The sequence below is a fragment of the Amphiura filiformis genome, chromosome 6 (genome assembly GCF_039555335.1).
Source record: "Amphiura filiformis chromosome 6, Afil_fr2py, whole genome shotgun sequence".
NCBI classification, from domain to species: Eukaryota; Metazoa; Echinodermata; class Ophiuroidea; order Amphilepidida; family Amphiuridae; genus Amphiura; species Amphiura filiformis.
Window position 1 is genome coordinate 65,452,348 of NC_092633.1, and position 21,049 is coordinate 65,473,396.

The 21,049-nt window shown below is 37.9% G+C and overlaps 1 protein-coding gene across 1 annotated transcript; it reads right to left on the reverse strand.

Moving 5' to 3' along the window:
• Positions 1 to 1,646: 1,646 nt before the first annotated feature.
• Positions 1,647 to 14,300, reverse strand: LOC140154111 (protein SpAN-like). Its single transcript, XM_072176718.1, has 9 exons — positions 14,245 to 14,300; positions 13,694 to 13,971; positions 11,169 to 11,304; positions 7,849 to 7,915; positions 7,095 to 7,283; positions 5,938 to 6,064; positions 3,864 to 3,989; positions 3,264 to 3,385; positions 1,647 to 2,050 (listed from the first exon to the last, which is right to left on the reverse strand). Exons 1-9 carry the CDS (start codon positions 14,298 to 14,300, stop codon positions 2,033 to 2,035), a joined length of 1,119 nt encoding a protein of 372 aa, XP_072032819.1. The 3' UTR covers positions 1,647 to 2,032.
• Between the last annotated feature and the right edge of the window lie 6,749 nt (positions 14,301 to 21,049).

Consider the following 21,049-nt stretch of genomic DNA (forward strand, 5'->3'; position numbering starts at 1 on the left):
AATGGGCCGAAGGCTACTGACAATAGCCCCGATTAGCCGGTTACTGACCTCGCTGATGTGTGGGTCGAGCATGGTACACCACAGGTACACTGCGCTATATAATTTGGCACATATAAATCAGAATTATTGTCAGTTCTGTTCAAAATATATGATCGGGGTGAACTTTGGTGGGAAACGGCCTCTTTGGCCCTTTTCATTTCCTTGCCTCCCGATTTTCCATTTCATTTTTTGTCCGAGGGGCATTTTTTCTTTTTCATTTTTTTGTCGGGTGGGGGGGGGATGGAAATTTGCCCCACCGCTGGCTATACGCTACTGTAACAAAACACTGTACCAAAACATTGTTTTGTTTAGGGAAGTACTGTAGCCCTGCCAGGCCAGATGGTAATGCGCGATCATTTCTTTGTGTGTACAGTAAGAGTGCAAATTACTGAACACCACTAAAAATTTCCCCTCCGGATCCCTTTCCTGAGAAGAAAAACTCAAACTCAACTAAAAGCAGCGGGAAACCATGCCTTTGCCGGCTGGTTTAGGTACACGATTTATTTCGTGTACGAAACAAACAAGGGACAATAAATCAATAATTATGCCAAATAAGGACAGGTTTTTCCACTTAGTCTTTACACATGTTCAATATTTTAGACCCCTCCATATTCTCCGATCCTACCAAAATAAAATATGAGTACTCCTTGAATTAACCACAAGTCGCGCGACTTCCTGTAATCTGAACAAAACAACACGCGAAATCAAGAAACTCAGATTTGTATTTCTTTTCAAATGTAAGTTTTATTTGTTTGCCAGCGACGATCACAGGTAAGGCGTGAATATTTAGGACTCCGCTAAATATATGCAATCACTATATCAATTTTGGAGTTCGGACTTCAAAACACAAGCCGAAAGGAGGTAAATGGTTTGAACAAAAATCGAAAGCGCTGTATCGATAGCCATTTTTAGCTGCATCGAATCGTGAAAAACACTAATATTTCAATTTTGTTCATTCGTAATAACATATAACTAGCACCTGCATGTAGAGGACGATGTATAGAAATAATGTAGGTCAGAATTGCGTACATGAAATTAATATGTGAAAAACACCACGATGTCACGCTACATTTTCATTGAAATCGGCGAATACCGTATGTAAGATTACTGAATGAAATCAAGACAACATATACCAAGAATGAATATGCACATTATTTTATTGACTTGTTTATCATGTTTATACTGTTTATACTATACTATTTGTAACGAAATCGGCAAATGCTTTCAGTAAGGCCAACAAAATCGTTATGTTGCCCTCAAGTGGGAAAAATGGAAAAGTTGGGTCGGTCGGTCGATTATCCTTTTTTTTAAACCTTCAGTTTTTAAAAATCTCCACTAAATATTAAATATGCTTCTTCCATCAGGGACATTTGTCAATTTTGACTGCTGGATACTTAAGACTAGTCTTTCAAAAAAATATTAATTTGAAGTGACAAAACATTGATTTTTTGAACATATCTGTAAAAATCGTCATTCAAAAAAGAAAGAAGAAAAAAAAAAAACCAAGAAAACAAGAAATGCAACCCTGATTTTTCAGGAGTTAGGGTCGGTCGTTGAGGGCAACACAACATTTGTTTTGCTTAATTTTGGCCTGTTTTCTCAAAATTGAAACACTTAAAAAATACTTTTCTATATGAGCTAGGTTAAAAATATTACCATAATAATAACCCTTAAACTATCAGCTTTGAGATGCGTTTTTAGACCTAGAACGTTTATTTTCTGGAGAAAATGGTTTAGGTCGCGCTACGTGCAGCAAATTGGAGGACAAGATTTGTCAAAATCAAGCGAAACCTTAAGTTTATATAATCTGATATAACTGTGTATTTTGATGTTTATTGGTGAATAAAGCAAGTTATATGTTATATATTATATATATATAGTTATATGCACGAAAGAACATAATATGATTTTTACAATTATATCCAGAGGCGGTGAAATTCCTTTGGTATCACCACCATGAGAGAATAATATACAATACAAGCTACGCCAGAATTTACTGTGGTGTGTCGTCCTGAAAAGAAAAGCAAAACACCAAATACTAATAATAATTGTTAAAATAAAAAGTCTATTACAAAAGTCGTTATTGCTTTAAATGTCGCTCAATGCGTGCGCACAAGCGTCGTATACGAATGTATGTGCGATTCCGAGAGACGGTGCCCCCTAACGGGGCGTCATACAAACGTACATTTTTCATACACCCCCAAATTATGTTCATTAAATATTTTTCATACATCATAAATGACGGGTTTGTATCAAATAATGATCGTGATGATCAGATGATCGATATACTTTTCAACAAAAGTTTAAATATTAAAATACGGTGGTTGCTTTAAAACAACACGATTGAAATAGTATTTAATTTGCTATAGGCTATATAACTCTTCAACAAAAGTTTGGAAAGTTTTTTCAAGCATCTAAATCTCAGATTATTTGTGACATGTTCATGCCATGTTGCATATCAATGGATAGCTACTTTATTCCCCTTTACAATGACACCACATTTGAAATAATCACCTTTTTTGCCCCTGAGTACACGTACGTCTTGGGAATGTAGTTGGGGCTCAAATAGAATGTGCCAAATTGACCATTATTCTGTGCATCAAGCTGCAATCCCATATCTTCACAATCTGGGACCTATTGTAATCCTCCAAGATGACAACGCTCACCCCACAGAGCCAGGGTAGTCAACGGCTACTTACAGAATATGGGAGTAGGAGAGAATGGAATGGCCTGCCATCAGCACAGACCTCAACCCGATTGAACACTTGTGATACCAGCTTGTGGTCGTGCTGTGCATGCCAGAGTAGCCAATACAACCCCGAATGACCAACAAAAGTGGGGCTGTGCCCCTGCCCCCCCCTTTGCGCACGCCACTGGCAACGTGTGACTAGGCTAATGAGCAGCATGAAGAGGAAGTGCCTGGCTGTTGTGGCTGCGTATGGCTTTTCCACCCGCTAATGAGGACTGACTGGGGCTGTAGAGCATAGAATAATGGTCAATTTGGCACATTCTGTTTGAAATCCCATTCACAAGACGTGTAGTTGTGGAAAAGGTGATCGTTTTCAATGTGGTATCATTGTAAAGGGGAATAAAGTATCTATCCAATATTGATATGCAACACGATATGAACATATCACAAATAATCTGAGATATAGATGCTCGAAAAAAACTTTTCAAACTTTTGTGAGGAGTTTATTTAATATGATTAATTTCAGTTCGCTCACCAGTATGGTACAGATTCCACATGCTCGTATGCAATGTGACTTCATATAGTGTCCATATTTTTGGCTATCACAAAATCCGCTCTTCGCCCATTTTCCGCAATTGTTATTTTTGTCTTTGCACTCTGGAATAAATATGAGTTATTCATAATTAATTCTTCGTCAACAAAAATTGATACAAAATAACGTATCATCGACATATCTGAACCAAGGTAATGGCGTCAAAGGGTGCAAGTCTAAGATTTTACTAATTTACTTCAAATTGTTCCTTATAAACACGTTGGAAGTTTTGGATGACAAAGGAGGTCCCATCGCCCGACCTTCTTTTTGCTCATTTCCTTTACCATGTTTTGAAAAGTAGTTTCGTAAGATCAACAATGTCTTCACAGGACTAGCATGTTCGATTTTCAAGAGTGGAATCATCACGTAGGAGATCATCAATGACATAAAAGTAACATCAATAGGCACAACTGTAAATAGAAATGCAGCATCAAAACTGTTGCTTGTTTTGTGTGTTGCTTTCTTTCTTCAAAAATCTTTTCATATGGAACTGTTTGGTTCTGACAGTAAAACGTTTTTAAAGAAATTCATGCCTTAACTCACCATGGCAAAGGTCACAACTCTTTGCGCAATTACCAAGCATAAATCCTACATATTTCCCGGTTTCGCAAAATCCTTTCGATGCCCAATTGTCACAGCTGCCTTTTTTGTTGGTACAATGTGAAGTATCTAGGGGAAAAACACAGTATAGTATTAATCAACACAGTACAAGTATATAAGTTTACTTACTGTCATCAGCGTTCTTGCAAAGAAAATGCTTTATGAAAAATTATAAACTTTTATATCTCCTTAGCTTGATCACACAAAGAGGAGAAAATGTTTTTCGTAATTATTAATATAAGGGCTAAGCACCGCATTGATTGGGACAATGTCCACGTTAGGGGAGTGCGGGAAGCCATTCACATCAAGAGACGAAACTGAACAGGGACCAGGGCCGGCACATCATCCCTCTCAGCTATGACAACATCATCAAATCACGTGACCCTAGAAACACCAGCGGTCACGTGACGACCACGGAATAAACCAGTGGCTCTGAAGGCTTGTGCATGCAAGCGGTAGGCTACCACGCTCTAAATAATATAGTCGTGAGACGTGCAGTGAAAGTTAAAACTTTCTTATACTATTTATTTTTTAATAAAGTGCCAAAATAGACGGTAGCGTAAAAATGGGGTCTTTAATTTCAACTTGAACCTGTCCACGTACACATACGTTGGACATCTAAGCCATGCATATTGATTAAAATAGATTTTTTCCTTTTTAAAATGTGTTATTTTGTCGTTTTTAAAAATCTTAAAAAAAAAAAAAAAAAAGGGTCGGTCGTCGCCTAATGGTATTTATGTTGCTACAGAGATATGTGGATGGCATTCTGTCGACTCCATTCTGGATTATGTGTTTACTTTTCAATCGTTTTGCTTAGTCTTTGTATGTTTTTTAATGATTGCAATAAAGATTGAAACGATCAAATAAAATTTTTTTATCGGTTTCCTCAAGTATTTAACCTAAATCGTCAACTATTTAATTAAACAAAATGTAGGCTCCTGTCTATTCTGACTAAGTTGTACTTAGGTATGCAGTACAGGACAATATAACATGCATCCCTAGACAAAAGTATCGCAACATTTATTTACTGAAACAAGAAATCCACAAACTCATGTAAGTTAAACCTTGATCCAGTGTCCTGTTGTATGGGATGGAAGGCGGGTGTCACTTGTGGTGCTTACAATGGTGGAAAGACGGGAATCCGTTTGAATGCAACCAGTGCTTACAATGGCGGAAAGACGGGAATCCGTTTGAATGCAACCAGTGCTTACAATGGCGGAAAGACGGGAATCCGTTTGAATGTAACCAGTGCTTACAATGGCGGAAAGACGGGAATCCGTTTGAATGCAGAGACAAAGAAATTTTAGTCTTGAAATGTCCAGATGACTTTAGAAATGTCGCCAAATCGTTGAATCGGTTTCTGCAAGGTATCAGGTTACGGAAGTGCTGAATGGACGACATAAACAGTCAAAGATGGTTGACGTCTTGAAAGAGTTGGGGAACTCGGGAATTTTAATTGCAATAATAAGATCACGTGGTTACTCCATAAATGACATAATGGCATTTAAACGCGTACACACAAGACAATGCCGTACTTTGGTGAGATTCAAGGTCATCCGGTGCCTTGAATAATGGGCTAGCCGGCCACGAGCTGCCACGTAACCATCCTTAATTTTGAGTTCTCCAGACCTTGAAGGATCTTTGTCTTCTAAGGTTGGTAATTTCGTCCACCCGACACATCCATGAGTCATTCTCCCACCACCATTTTCCTGTTATCTTGGAGAAACCAATGAAACCATTATTAGACCATTGTAAAGGCATCACGACATTTTGTGGACTAAAGTTTCTTTGTCTTTGCATTCAAACCGATTGCTGTCTTTCCGCCATTGTAAGCACTGGAATAGGCGCATGATATCACCACAAGTAGCATCTTCTATCCCAATTATCAGCAAAGAACATTTCCATCCAGTATGTCATATAAATTCGACAGGATACTGGATAAATGTTCAACTTTAATACAGTTTGCGGAATTCTTTTTTTAGCAATGCAATTGCAATATTTTTGTGTTTATTATTACCTGGGCAATCATACATAAGATTGGCTAATTTGATGTCGTGTCTACTTAGAGTCATTCGGTTGCCAAGTTTATCCTGATTCTCGCTGTTCTTTGCAATGATTGTCGGCAGACCATTGTGGCTGAAATACTGAAAATAATTGGTTTCAATACGAATTGCAACAAAGCTTAATATAAGTATTATAATTTCAATGTGTATTGAATTTCACACCTTGTTTGGTGCCATCATAACTGTTGCTGGGTGGTGCAGTAACGTTGTGAGTGACTGAGTGCAACAGAAGATCGGGCAAAAGATACACACGTGAGAAACTATATGCAGACACACATAAACTGCGGACGTCCTCGGTTGCCAGACCGTTCCAGGTTTGCCCAAAGTGCACGTTAACGCATAAACATGAATCCGCAATTACCGGTATAGGAATGGTGATTTCTCTAATGTGGCCCTGAAGTTGGATGTAAAAAACTAAATTTATGTGTCCCTGGTTGTATGGTGTTTTCTCGGTTGCCGCCGTTTCCAAGTATTAGGTGTATGAGGAGAGAGGAGGAGATGTTTCTCTGAGTGAAATGTTCATGTCTGTAATGTTTCTTTATACCTGTACATTATAATGTAGTGGTAGTCCTCCTGGCAGTGGTAACATAACATTGACACAACACGTACTAGCATTTATTTTTTTCCATTTCCATTTGGAGGCGGCGGGAGGGATACGGGAAAATCATCACTATTTTGGTGTGTATGCCCCCCCCCCCCACACACACACACATAATTGGAAATGGCGGGTCTTTGGTAGCTGACGGCATATCGGTAATGGGGGTATTTGGAGGCTGTGGACTGTCAAATCAAGGGTCTTTCATGGCTTTCTGCTGGTTGTAAATCCCCCCCCCAAAAAAAACAGAAATGAGAGGAATGGTCAATATGTTGGTCTTAAAGAGCGAAAAGTATTAAAATCCATTAGGGTCATTCAGTGCGCTCTGTTTTGGTAAACTTGAGGGGTCGTTCGGTGCCGCGCTGTCCAAACACTGGGGTTGACTGTATGGTTAATTGTGATAAGTGCTCTCACGGAATTCAGAACATTTTTTATTTCTAAAAAGTGTCGGAAGAAAAAAGAAAAGATTTGGAACGATTGCAACATATGACTACTGGAAATATTATATATACTTACATATGCACCATAATGCATAATTGACCCAACATCATAGGGTATATCATGGGTGAGAGTTTCTTCCCAGTCATATTTCTTAAAGGCGTCCTCAAATCCTGGACTGACGTTCTGGTATTCGTCTCGATCAGGACGTCCCTGCTCGTGCCAAAATCCAATGGTGTGACCTATTTCGTGTGCTATACTGCCAGCCTGGAATAAAGAAAACGCCATTATTTTCTTCTTTGATATAGTTGTCTGATTTTCACTGCAAACAGTTTCCCTTACAGTTTATCATGTATATCGGATTTGGTTTGGACAAGGTGCGGCAGGTATATAGACCAATTATGGAAAAGAAATTCGGAGGCATTTCTGATCCATTTCTAAGGTTTTGTTTCGTCAAAAAGGGAACCCATGTCTTACAAGGGTCTCCCGTAATATATTTTGGCAAGTAACCACCGTGGATTTTCGCCAGAAAAGGCCGGAGTACCATCTTTACGTACCTCGTTACTTCAAACCCTGGATCCGCGTCTCTGGAAGGGTTCGAGGGCTACTTTGCTAACAGGGCCCTTTTAATTAAATCCGCCTTGAGCCTTCAAAGAAGGACACTCAGCCCGGTACAAGTACTATTGTTGTCATTGCAATCATCCTATTTTTTAAGTTTTCCTGAACAATTTCTTTGAAGATTATTAGGCCTATAGGCAATTCAAAATCCGCAGCAGTAGTAATCGGGGGCAAATCGCACGGTGAGTATGGTATGAATAAACATGCGACTAACCCGATTTTCATCGCCAATGGAGATAGTTTGCGCTCCTATACCAACTCTACCGACATATGACCAGAAACTGTAAAACGAAAGGAAATACACAGTAGGATTACATAATATACAGGTCGAGGGTTGAGAGCTACACTTATAGAATTATTGTGTTGGGACACGTGGTCGATTGCACTCATTGTTTTCATCCCCAGTCACATAAACTTTGATGGATGTTTTTCAAGTAATGTTCTATGTGTAGCCTCAACCCTCCTATAAGCCATATCCCTCCCCTTCCCCCACCAATGAATGTTGCAGAGTCCAACACGGAGCCTGATGATAAAACCCCGATCAACATTGTTACGGGGGGAAGGGGGTCAATTCTAGTGCATGGTCCTAAACTGTCCCAAGACTAAATTCTATGATTGTAGCTAGAAAGCAGAAACTCAACAAATGCCATTTAGAAAAAACAAGTTTGAATATTTTTGCTAACTAAATCTATTTACAACTCACGTATTTGTGATTATTTTAATTCCAAAATGGCTAAAAAGTTAGTTAAGGCTTTCTGAATCTCTATCCACGGCGTATATTGTTACATTGCGGTGCAAAGAAGAGCAAACAAATTTGTTGATTGGCAGCCATTAGGATTTATAAGAAATGTAATCAAATCTATAGTTTACAAGTAATCTTACCTCATATGGATCTCTAAAATTTAATTTCACTAGCGGTAACCCGTCTTTCGCGGATACTCTCTTTTGCGGTCACTATCTTTTGCGGTACTGATATTTACACAGCCGTGACGTTTAGTCACGGCTGTGTCTTTTTTCTTACAGGTTCTTTCTGCCGACCACTACATTTGCTCTAGCACTCACATGCTTACACCGATTTGGACCTAACTTGGTCACAATCATCATTGACCATGCCCCTACATGTCACATGAAATTCGTGGGGTCAAAGGTCACGCTGGGGTCATAGGGGTCAAAAACGTGATTTCAACTAAAAATGCTTCTTCTCCTACAGATTACGTATGACGGTGAACCCACTTGCACACATGCATTACTATTACCCAGTGTCTATGGGGTCCTCACAGATTTGGGGTCAAAGGTCATTAAGGGGTCACTTCCGGTATAAAACGAAAAACCTTCAAAAATTTTATTTGCTAAGAAAAACATAGGACAGTAACGGTATGTTCACACATAAATTGTAATTACCCTGTGTATATGTGGTATTTTTTTATTTAGGGTCAAAGGTCATTAAGGGGCCACTTCCGGTACAAAACGAAATACCTTTAAAATGCTTCTTCTCCAACAAATTACGTCGGACAGTAACACCACTTGCATACATGCATTGTTATTATCCAGTGTCTATGGGGTCCTCACAGATTTGGGGTCAAAGGTCATTAAGGGGTCACTTCCGGTATAAAACGAAAAACCGTCAAAAATTTGTATTTGCTAAGAAAAACATAGGACAGTAACGGTATGTTCACACATGAATTGTGGGTACCCAATTCATATGTGGTATTTTTTTATTTGGGGTCAAATGTCATTAAGGGTCACTTCCGGTCTGAGACGAAAAACCTTCAAAATGCCCTTCTGTCACAAGTAACATAGCAAAGTGGTGCCACATGCACCCATGCATTGACATTAGCCAATGTCTATGGCCGTTTTCATATATTTTGGGGTCAAAGGTCATTAGGGGTAACAACACGGCTGTGTTCGTGGGTTAGACCACAGCTTAGTCTAGTTTATATTCTTTTTAATATTCTGGTCATGTGTAATGGTCAGGTGCAATTACAGTGTTTGAGTTAATTTTTTTACATCCCATTTTGAAAGTTATGGTGTAATTCTGGTGCAGCGCAATTTGAAGTGCAGTCTCAGAATAATCAAAATAAATTTGTAGTTGATTCAGTCTATGGAAACAGAAACCACTAAATCGCTCACTAATTGATAATAGCCTCCCCTGGCCAGATTCACAGCTGGGTATAATCCCCGTGTAAATCAAATGTCCGAATCCCCCTCTGTAGAACACTTACTTTCAACATGAGCCAAAATATTTTGCACAGACACTGATTACCTGTGAGTTACGGTACTCCTGTATGAGTGACACAATATCGATCAGACAAACCCTCTCCCATGGTCTGAGCAGAGTTCATAATTAATTATTGCACAGTCCCTTTGTCAAGTTGAATAAATGTAGGCCTTCAAGACATCCAAATGCTTAGCCTAACAGACTTGTACCTGCATTGCTAAAAAGTCACCCATTTTTTTCCTTAATCGCCTGTTTCTATGAGACAGGAAATTGTCAAAAGTCGCTGTTAAAATCTTCAAAAGTCACCCATTTGTGCGACCAAATTCCCGGACCAAATTGCAGTTTGGCAACCCTGATTAATTTGGATGAATTTGGAGACTTCAAAATAGTGAAATTAGATATTCTTTCAATGGTCCTTCAACACAAAAGCATCACACACTTGACCTTATTCAATAAACAAATACTTTACTGTTGACAATAGGTTCTCCATAAAAAGCCTTTTTGAACACCGACATGAGAATGTTGACAAATTAGTTGAATAAACAATACACGTTAATTACTCAAGTGATTTTCTCCTGTGTAATGGCATGAGTGACCCAATATCAGACCAGACATAGGATTTGCGGGTGTTCATGTTAAACAGCGTGACTGTATTGTAGTGTACTGTGACTGTTTACTCAGTGTTTACTCAGTGCTTAGATCGCAGGGAGCTTTCAGTGCTTTTGAAACTAATGAACTTAATTTGACACCCTTAGCGCACGACCTTGTTCATCGCATCGCAAAAGTCCGAACTCAGTAATTTATTATATTCTTGATAGTACATATTATATCACTCATACATAAATTCTAGACAGTTCATTGGTTGATTACCATTTGTCATTTTACCATCACCCTCTCCGTGTGATAGTCTTTACCATCATGTGCTCTGCCGTAGTGCGCCTGCGCCAAGCCGTGCGCTGACTCTTGGACTCGCCGATTTAGTTATGGGGTGTACCCCAAAATGTGAAGTATATCACGGCAAAACATGGTGTTATGTTGATGAAAAAATGTATTTCCTACCTTAAATAGTATTTTAGTAATAGAATTTATGTATGAGTGATATAAAACAAATATTAACTGTCTTAAATTCGTGTAATGGTCGAAATATAATCACTCGGTGAAAGATGTATTGTTCCATTCCACTCGCCGTTCCGGCTCGTGGAATGGAACAATCCATCTTTCACCTCGTGATTATATTTCGACCATCACACTCATAGACAGTTAATATTTGTATACTGTTTATGATAATATTGCATGTGGTGTACATCGTTACCTACCCAGTCCCCTTTTCAAACACAACATGATCGGAATGACCAATTTCCTCCACTAGTTGGTCTGTCATTGGTTTGAACCTTATACACGTATGATATTCCCAGTGCTCAATAGCTTTCATAATGGCTGACGTACCGGTAACTGTATATAACAAAAAGTAAGTTGGTATCAGTGAACTTGGCATGGTGTTATAATATCAGTACCACATTAGGGACCGATCGTTATTTACGGCAGGGGGGGGAATGGGTGTTTTGGCAAAAATATCGACAAAAAATTTCGCGTTCCCCCCTCGCGTCTGCTCAAAATTTTCGCGTTCCCCCTTGTTTTCCCAATTTTCTCCATTTAAAATTTAACAGTCCCCCCTCCTGGTTCAACTAAAAATTTCAGGTTCCCCCCTCAAGACCACAAAAAAATTTCGTGTTCCCCCCTAAATTTACCCATTCCCCCCCCCCCCTGCCATAAATAACGATCGCTCCCTTACTATGCCTTTAGTGAGAGCATTTGAATGTAGATATTGTCACCCTGTGTAAAACGCTATTTGCAGCTTTTACAGGAATAGTTACAGGGCAGCTATATAAAAAACAATATACAAAATTATAATGTTTTTAATCGTATTATTAATTGTCTCTTAAAAAAAAAAACCACAGTTTAATTTTGTATTCTGTTTAAAATAAACTACACAGAAGAAACGTACATATTTTGTAAGACAAGGCAGTATTTTGTATAAATAAATATATATCACTGGAGTCAACTGGACGATTCTGACGATTATCTTTCGACATATAGACATAAGGCCGGCTGCTAATTTTGCTAGTGACAATGGTCACGCACGAATACGACACGAGGCCTCTCTGAAAGAAGCATTTCACCAACTTATCCCACCAAACATTTTCGCTGAAAATGTAATGCAAGCTGAAGTAGTAATGTATATTATTACAGAAGAGCATACGTCCGGCGTTTGCTCATAGTTGTAGATATAACTGCTTTAAACTCGTGTTTCATATCTTATCTGTGGCTCAATGCGGGAATTATTGACTCGTGTATTCCATTTTTTGAGTGTTTTCCATCTTTGCAGTCTTATTTTCAACATTGTGTTACGTAACAACAGAGGTTACGCCGGTAAAAATTACCGGAAGTGAGTGTGGTTGCCGTTGCACTGTTACGCGGGCTATGGAGGTCGACATCTTCCCATTATGCACTGCGTATTTTGACCTCTCCCCAGCAAACGCTGGAGTCGCATCGTATTGTGAATCGATCGAGCAGGGTGCGATTGAGTTAAAGGCCCTTTCAGTGATTCACAGGAACATTAAAAAAATGGAAATTTGTCAGAGTTGCTTAGAAATAAAGAATAAGTCTACAGAATTTCATTAAACCACTTTTCCCTGAATACATCGACAAATTAGTCAAAAAACAGAAGTTTTAGAAAGGTTTTCTACTTCAACTCAGATCGACTCGAGAAAATCGAGATTTTCGTACAGTGCGCCACCAATCGACTGGAAAAACTCCCTAGTCCAGTGTTTCTAACACGGGGGAAGTAGAGTCTAATTGATTTAAAACAGACGCTTAATTTTTGTAGTAGGAAACAAAATAAGCAATTAAAGGTCACCGAGGCAAACTAACGGTCACTTCAAATACGAAAAACAGTTAAAATTGTGTATTTTGTTTAAAATAGTAGCTACTGATGTAATAAGTAGTAGAAACAATACGCAACGCGTGTTGGTACGTGGAGAGTGAGCTTCTTTCGATCTCGAGTCGGACTTTTGTACTGTCAGTATCAAAAGTCCAGAATCATGCAAATGCTTTATTTTGTCTAAAATACACGGCTTTCGACCGAACCACTAGCAGGCTATGTTAGCACATCTATGCCAATTACAAAGGTACCAAAATCTGAATTTTGATGATTTTACGATCGTCCGGATGAGCAAATCACTGAATGGGCCTTTAAGTGTATATCTTCCTACAAGTTCTTATATCTGATCCAATATTTTGTTACTTTTAGCAGCTTAAGTTTGTTTTATGTGCGGTTGAAAGATGCTACTTGTAATTAAATCAAACAGATTGTATTATTAATGCATGATAATGATTGAAAACGATATTCATGAAATGAGTGACATTGTCAACAAGATTTATCCCATGAAATATCAAATTTTAGTATTGAAGTAAGTAATTACTTGATTAAGTAATATCCTGAATAAATAAATAAATCTTTAATGAATAAAATAATGCATTTATAATCAAATGAGTAATCAGTTAATAAGCGTATGACTGTTAATCACATTTCACATATCGTTTAAATTACAATTTGTTGCAATTATCGGGAAACTATAAGTCAATACCAATTTGTAAATGAGTTATCTCAATTTATATGTTGACGAACGTCGAACCTGGGTGAACTACAATGAGCCAGGAATATGTTGAATAAACCTAGACATTTTATTTCTATCGAATTATGGACAACAAATATGAGCCAGGAAAAAGAGCCAAATCTGACTGACACGTATTAATTCAAATTTTATTTGCATATACCTACTTGATGCATCAATGACATAAGGTACCACGGCGTATGGCCAACGGTTAGATAAATTTCCGATGGCTTTTCTCTTCTCCATCAGCATCATTTCATCTTGATCATCATCGTCTGACTCTTCTTCCAGGATAAGGCTTTCAAGCGCGCGTTTCTGTTCATCTACCAATCTAATATCAGATTCAAACATTCCTGGTTTACTTTGTTCTTCTGGTGGTTCGTCTTCAACTGTCGGCGAAGTGTTATCTAGTGGCTCCAAGAGTAGTACTTCTGAAGCGGCCTGTCTCGAATTGAAAACAATTTATGAGAAATGACGAATGATAAAAGCATCAAAATTGATCAAGAAAGCCAGTTTCAAGAAACTGCTCCTTGTTGTTTTCAGTAGAAACTCTCATCTGGAATTGAATACACGTTTGAACACAACTTCCACGGGAAATATCACATATGTCGAGTAGGACTAACAAACCAACGCAAAATTAGAGGAAAATCGGCCCACGGGAAATTTATGAAATCGCGTCTGCAAAAAAAGTGCGTGAGCTAAAATGCAATACCCTTACACAAGTGAGCATGCCAAAATATTAAACTGTAGAGTTTTCTCATTCTTATTCACCATTGTACCTGTGATCAATATTTCTAGGCAAAAATTCAGATCAAACATTTTAGACCCCTCCCATTCCTGCGCAAATTTTCTAAAAATTTGCCCATCCCTTAATAAATATACAATATACGGTAGATGTAGTAAGTATAAGTGTGTAACATGGTACGCAATCAAATCGTTATTCGTTTATTGTTGATAAATGGAGTAATTTTAAAAACACTAAACAAAAGAAAACAAATTGACAAACTATACTTACATCATCTCCATCAGGTGGGATATTCGATGCATTATCATTCATTATCAAATCGTCTAAAATATCGGATAGGTCGTCAGTCATTCCCAAAGAGTCATCAAGAATGTCCGGTGGTTTTTCCATGGCTTCCCCTGAATCGTTCTGCAGGGACCAAAAACACGATATTTTGATGCATGGTTAAATTATCAAAGTTCTGAATGTTTATTAACTTGTTATTATTATACTATAAAGTTAATCAGCTTTTTGAGCGATGGGTCAAAACAATTTTTGAATATATTGCCCCGCGCTATAAGCAGGTTGCACTCATTACCTGTCAGTGGGGTGTATGTGTGCAATCATAGATTGAATTAACACAATACCGCTCTTTTCAAAGACACTTATCGTACATGTGCGAGGGAAAGGTACATGAACTCAGCATTATGTGAAATTTCTATAGAGTTACAATCCAGGTCTTTGTTCCTATTCTTTGATAATCTATGGTGCGAATAACAACGTATGTTGCAATACGTTCAAAAACAGTTTTGACCTAATCGCTATGGTAATTAATCCTGTTACATCACTACTTCTGCAGCGAATAGTGGGCTCAAAGTGGGTTCGGATTACCAACTAAACATTTTAAAGCGTTTCCATCAACAAAACGTTACTTTCATTAACTCTGCTAAGCTGGTGGTTGTATGTCGGACAACTAAATGTCCGAACACATGGGTAAAAACAGAACATTTCCTCCTATTTTGATGAAAATGGCCTCAGCTATTTCATCTTGTAATAGCAGGCAAGAAAAATAATAGTTTACACAATCTAGGACATTTGGTTACCTAAGAAACACAGCAAAATAGGTCACACAATAGGACTGATGGGTGTTGACCCGTTTCGCTATGTTACCTTGGCAACAAAACATCTCAGGTATTACAAACTATTCCTTATTGAAATTGTTACAACAAGTCGAACATTTTGATACCAATTTCATCAAAATCCGAGCCCAAATATTGATCTTCGACCTTTTTGCTCATAACTCTGGAACGATAAGTCTTGGATTGATCAAACTGTATACTTTCTTTATCCTTATATTTTGAAATGGGTTTAAACAAAATTTGAGCAACTGACATTTGACCCTGTATAAACTTTGACCTTGGAATTATGGGAATGCGCAAAGAACTGAATACTCTGGAGATGATAGGAGTTTTGTTTGTTCGTCGCATTTAATACTGATGAAGTTTTCCGATCGGAAGATGAAACGTTTAAAACATGAGTAAATTATTGGACTTGTAAAACATAATTTACCTATGGGCGTTTTAATTACGTAACGCATAAAGGCTTTGGATTCATCGAATGGCAGCCTTGTGCTGTTATATGTTCAGTTTATATAATCATTGTTCCCAGTTCCTCTGTTTCCTTTCTCTGTTATCCTCCTTTTTTTCTCTGGCTCCTCCTCTCGTCCCCTATCAGCTCCTATCAGCCCGGGCTCCTGTTCTTCCCATCAATGTTTTGTTTTACTTTTCTTTTTCTGTCTCTTTCCCTCTAGGCATCCCGCATCACTCCCTCACTTCTTTCTGGCTTGTTTGCTTATCATTTGCCGATCGCCATCTTAAAATCAAATTCAATGGAAATTCGCGAAATTGAAGAAACATTTTATAAGCCTATATGCTACATACATGTATTAAAAAACTTTGCCAGCGTTTAAAAAAAAAGATAAATAACAGTTAGTTAGGGGTACATGTACTACACCCCTGGCCAATTTTGTGCCTATTTGTGCATTTTTCTTAGCGCATTGGTGACAAGTAAGACATGTATAGGGGGCAAGGACTACAACTACTGCACTGAAAATGCAGCGACTCAAGGCAAGTAGTTATTGATTTATTGATCAATATTGGTTTTCCCTCATTTTTGACTGTAACTCCACAACTGCTGTCTGTGCTGAAATAAAATTTCCAGTGCAGTAGTTGTAGTCCTTGCCCCTATAATATACATATCTTACTTGTCACCAATGCTCTATAATTTTTGAGAAAAATGCAAAAATAGGCACAAAATTGGGCAGGGGTGTAGTACCCCCTTAATGAAAAAGAACAAGTGAAATTTAGCAGCGCGACGAGGTTTATTTACCCGAAATAGAGTTCCACTTCCACTATTGAAATCCGCTATTATTGCATTCTATTCATAAATCGTAATGCAGGAAAAAAAACACCGATGCACTGTCCAGGTACGCCGGGAACACCTTAGCTCCTTTAGTTTATTGCGCATTAAACTTGAAATTACACAAATCTATGCTTAAATTACACCGGTTGCTAATGATATTATCATAGGTATAAATTATTTAAAATGTTTAATGGAATGTATTAATCCATTCATATTATCATGTATCCTTGACATTTATTGTGAATAATTGCATGTATGTAACATCTTGCGCCAATACGTGAAAGACGAACCGAACTTGTATACGCCTAAACAATGATTCCATGAATTTATCAATGCTATTAAAACATTTACGGCTTCATGTACCAAGTTTAATGCAGTTTTATTGCACTTTCAAATTTTCATTGTAATTCAGAATTAGTGCTGATAACAGCTGCGAGACCTTTTCTACAAGATGTCGAGTAAAAAGGGCAAATATGGTGCATGTAACATTTGGAGGAATTGACTCCTAATCTTAAATGTAACCCCATTAACATGATTTTGAAAGTTGGTGTCTAATCTCTCGAACACCGGGCTCGAACATGATCAACGGGCTATCTGTTTTCATTTTCATTTGTCTTTTGCTGAATTGAATTAGCCATAGACTCCCACCGGGGACTCACATAACCTATGCGACTGTTGCAAAAAGCCCTTTCCATCCTTTTGGTGTTCTCGTACCAGAATGTCCCGGTTTCACCTGTGATATAATTATTATTACACTACACTGCGTAGTCTGTTGCGTTAGACATGCCTTTCCAAGTTACAAATAAATACATAATGACAATCTATGACGATTAAGGGCTGGGGTAAGGGCAAACTTAAAGTACTAGTAACTAGAGAGAGAAAGCGACGAGGAATCCCAAATCACAGCGCTGGGTAATGACCGGGTCACCAAGTGCAAATGTGCATTTATTTTGGAAGGTTCATGTTTGTTTTACATTTTGGGCGTTTTTTCCGAAATTTGATATTTTGGTGATATTTCAAGAAAGCGACATGCCAAAGACAAATCTTTTTGCACATACTTTGTTATTGCTAATGCAACTCTTTTCTGCATACCTACGTTACAATTTGTTTTGGAGATTTAGTAATATTATAAATTTTGTGACTGCATTTTGGCGTTTTCGATGCGTTTTTAAGCTTACCGGGAATTAACGTTGATATATGGTCCTGCTCCTTTTATAATTTTTCTTCGATCGTCGGCTTTTGCAAATAAGAGAATGTAGATTGGCTCTGAATAAGTATTGTTATCCTCTTGGTGGGTTTTTTTCATGATATAATTACTTTGAATTTCATGTAACAACCCAAATTTTACCTCTGAATTCAGGGTTCAAGGCTGCTTTCGGAACAGCCGTACGAGTGGCGACTATGGTTTTATACTTCCCGCATTGATGATTGCGTCTACGCCTAATAATATACTTCTTTGCATATATTGATTGTATCAAGGTATACAAAGAATTGGTTACATGTCAATGACCTCTATAGATTTATTTGGTTAGTATGACATGCTAAAGGGACAGACCCTTTATGCACCTTTCGTGCTTTTCTATTACGTAGGATCTTTACGTAGGCATATATGTCCGGGGCATGTTCCAATATTGCGTAACGCTAGAGGTGAATTATATATTTCTTTGACATGGATTAGGATGTATTGGTTCGGTGGCTTGTTCGAAACCTTGCTATGCCATATTTATTTATTTATTTATTTATTTATTTATTTATTTATTTATTTATTTATTTATTTATTTATTTATTTATTTATTATATTTTTCGATTGATTATTTGAACGACGTGATGATTGAATGAGCAAATTGAACAATATTGCTACTTTAGTTGTGGGACTTCTATTTGAATGACATCGTACATTAGTATTGATTTAAAGCATTATCAAGGATTAATATCACAGCTTGCACTGCAGATAGGAAGTTTACATAGTGCAGTTATACTGCACAGCAAGCATGATTCGACCTTTGTAGTACTTAAACCTGGTTAACAGGAAATTACTCCAGCAAAATCAATCGATAAAGTCTAGCCCAGCCCGCGCCCATCCGCCACATTGAATGGTGGACTGCACTTATGCCCAAATATGGCACTTGCCAATCAATAATCACCCACTTGAAATCGCCCTGGCTCGCTCCACTGACCAAAGTTATGGACATATATGGGAGTTGTTCTTGCTGTTATTTGTCACTTACATATTAGGGAGGTACGAACATTTGCAGATGCCCCACCTACTCAGTGTTTAGCCTACATGTAATATATACATTATTCTGATTGACAGCAAGTACAAAAAATAGTCGTCAAGTGGTTTAGCTTTAATGCCCTTCGGAAGAAAGTGGTTCACAAGTGAGTGATAGTCACTAAAAGTTGCATTCGATTTACACAGGGAATTTTGCAAGGCATGCGTGCCCTTCCTTACTAAAACACGAAAGTGCGAATATTTCCAAACATCTAAATTAGCTCAAACTTTGGACATGTTACAAAACTATATTTTCTAGAATTTCAGAGAGTACAAACAATATTGGCCTTTTATTTTGCACACAGTGACGTTAACTAGGCAATGCCCCATACCTATAACATACACTGTTTGTAGAGGTCACGCGTCAATGGTGAGAGCACTGTGTATTATGTATAGGAAAATGAACAGTAACTGCAACATAACTCAAGAACCATAGGACCTACAAATTATGATATTTGAATCCTTCTACACGCTCGTTATGAAATTATCAACGCAATTTTAGACAAAGCTCACTACCATTCGCAGGATGCTGTGATTGTGAACGACCAAATCGCAACAGTTGAAAACAGTTACTAAACTTAAGGTTAGCAACTATTTTAAATTGTTGCGATTTGGTAGTTCTAAGCATCTTGCGAATGGAAGTGAGCTTTGGCAAAAATTGCATTGCTCAATTCACTCAGTCGGACATCCGGGAACATTGTCCCCTTCGTCCCCTTTTAGCAACCAGATCGAGAAAGGGGAACTGCACATGCGCACACTGGTTTTACAAGGCTATTTCCCCTTTGTGACCTCAGCCCGACCAACAGAATTCATAGCGAGCGTGTGTAGAAGAATCCAAATATCACAGATATACTTTTGTAGGTCTTGTTGTTCTTGAGTTGTGTTATAAAAAGGGCTGAAACAACAACACTTTTGTAAAACGTTCATAACTCATTAGCAACAATAAATTAAGCAAGTTTTCAAAGTATATGATTTGTAGAATGCACTTTTGCAAAACATCAAAGTGTTATTTTAAATAATATAATTTGATTTAGATAATGAGAATCGATTTTTTAGTTGCTTCGACCAACAATACCTAGTCTACCCGTAATGTAGCTTTTTTATGGTTGCAGCTGTGTTGGACATATATACCCAGCACCACCCAATGAAATGACAGCAACCCATCCGAAACAAAAATAAATTCTGGTTGCGTCTCTGTCTCTGGCATCTCACAGGGGTCAAGACTCAAGAGGGTGAAAAACTTCTCACAGGGGACAGCTACCCCAGCTAGACCACTTAATATTGTGATGTACTCTGTATAATTGTATTTCATGAAATAGGGGAAGTTACCTGTATAATCATGCAATAGTTTGTTTACTAAGACTTTTCTGGAAAACCCATATGATGGAAATAACAACATCATTTGTGAAGACTATTTATGTCAAGAGATATGTGAGATTGTAAAGTGAAAATGATGTCATGGAATTCCCCTAAGGAAGTGATGTAATGAGAAAGGTTAATGTTATAATTAAGGCTTGGGAATTCCCAAGATCACATTTGGCTATTAATACTTGGGATTTCCCAGTGCTTGATATAATAAGAAAATGTAAACACAATTATTCACAGTTGATAGTGTTGATCTGGGCTAGCTAGCTAATATGCTTACAGTCCAATTCCTTCAAAGAAAGGAAATTGCGAACCAGAATTAATTTATGTAGTCAATGCACTACTACCTGCCAGTGTTGTCGGAGAAGATCTAGAATACGTCAAAGAACGTACTTCTTCCAAGAAAGGAATATTTATTCTGTCGACTTGCTGAAGTCTGGTTTATGCATAGATTATCTAAATGTGATGATCTATGGTTTTTGATACAACACAGCAGTCAAAATAAGTGGGGACAACTGCATCGCAGTCCTGCTTCCTGAAGATATTGTGTGAAAGGTGGAAATAGCACCACTTTTGGAGAAAGCAGCACAAGGAAGGAATTAAGTTTGGAGAAAGCAGCCAAGGAGTTAAGTTTGGAGAAAGCAGCGCAAGGAGTTAAGTTTGGAGAAAACAGCGCAAGGAGATTTGTGTGAGGATTTTATACGCAAGGATAAGGATATACATCAGCCGTCCAGAACATTG

Bases quoted from the DNA above. Each gene is read 5' to 3' on its own strand.
- LOC140154111 (XM_072176718.1), bottom strand. From the start codon at position 14,300: ATGGTGAATAAGAATGAGAAAACTCTACAGTTTAATATTTTGGCATGC. The intron at 11,305-13,693 runs GTAGGTATATGC...TGTTATATACAG, and splicing joins TTATGTCATTGATGCATCAA to TTACCGGTACGTCAGCCATT. The intron at 6,065-7,094 runs GTAAGTATATAT...AATTATTTTCAG, and splicing joins TTATGCATTATGGTGCATAT to TATTTCAGCCACAATGGTCT.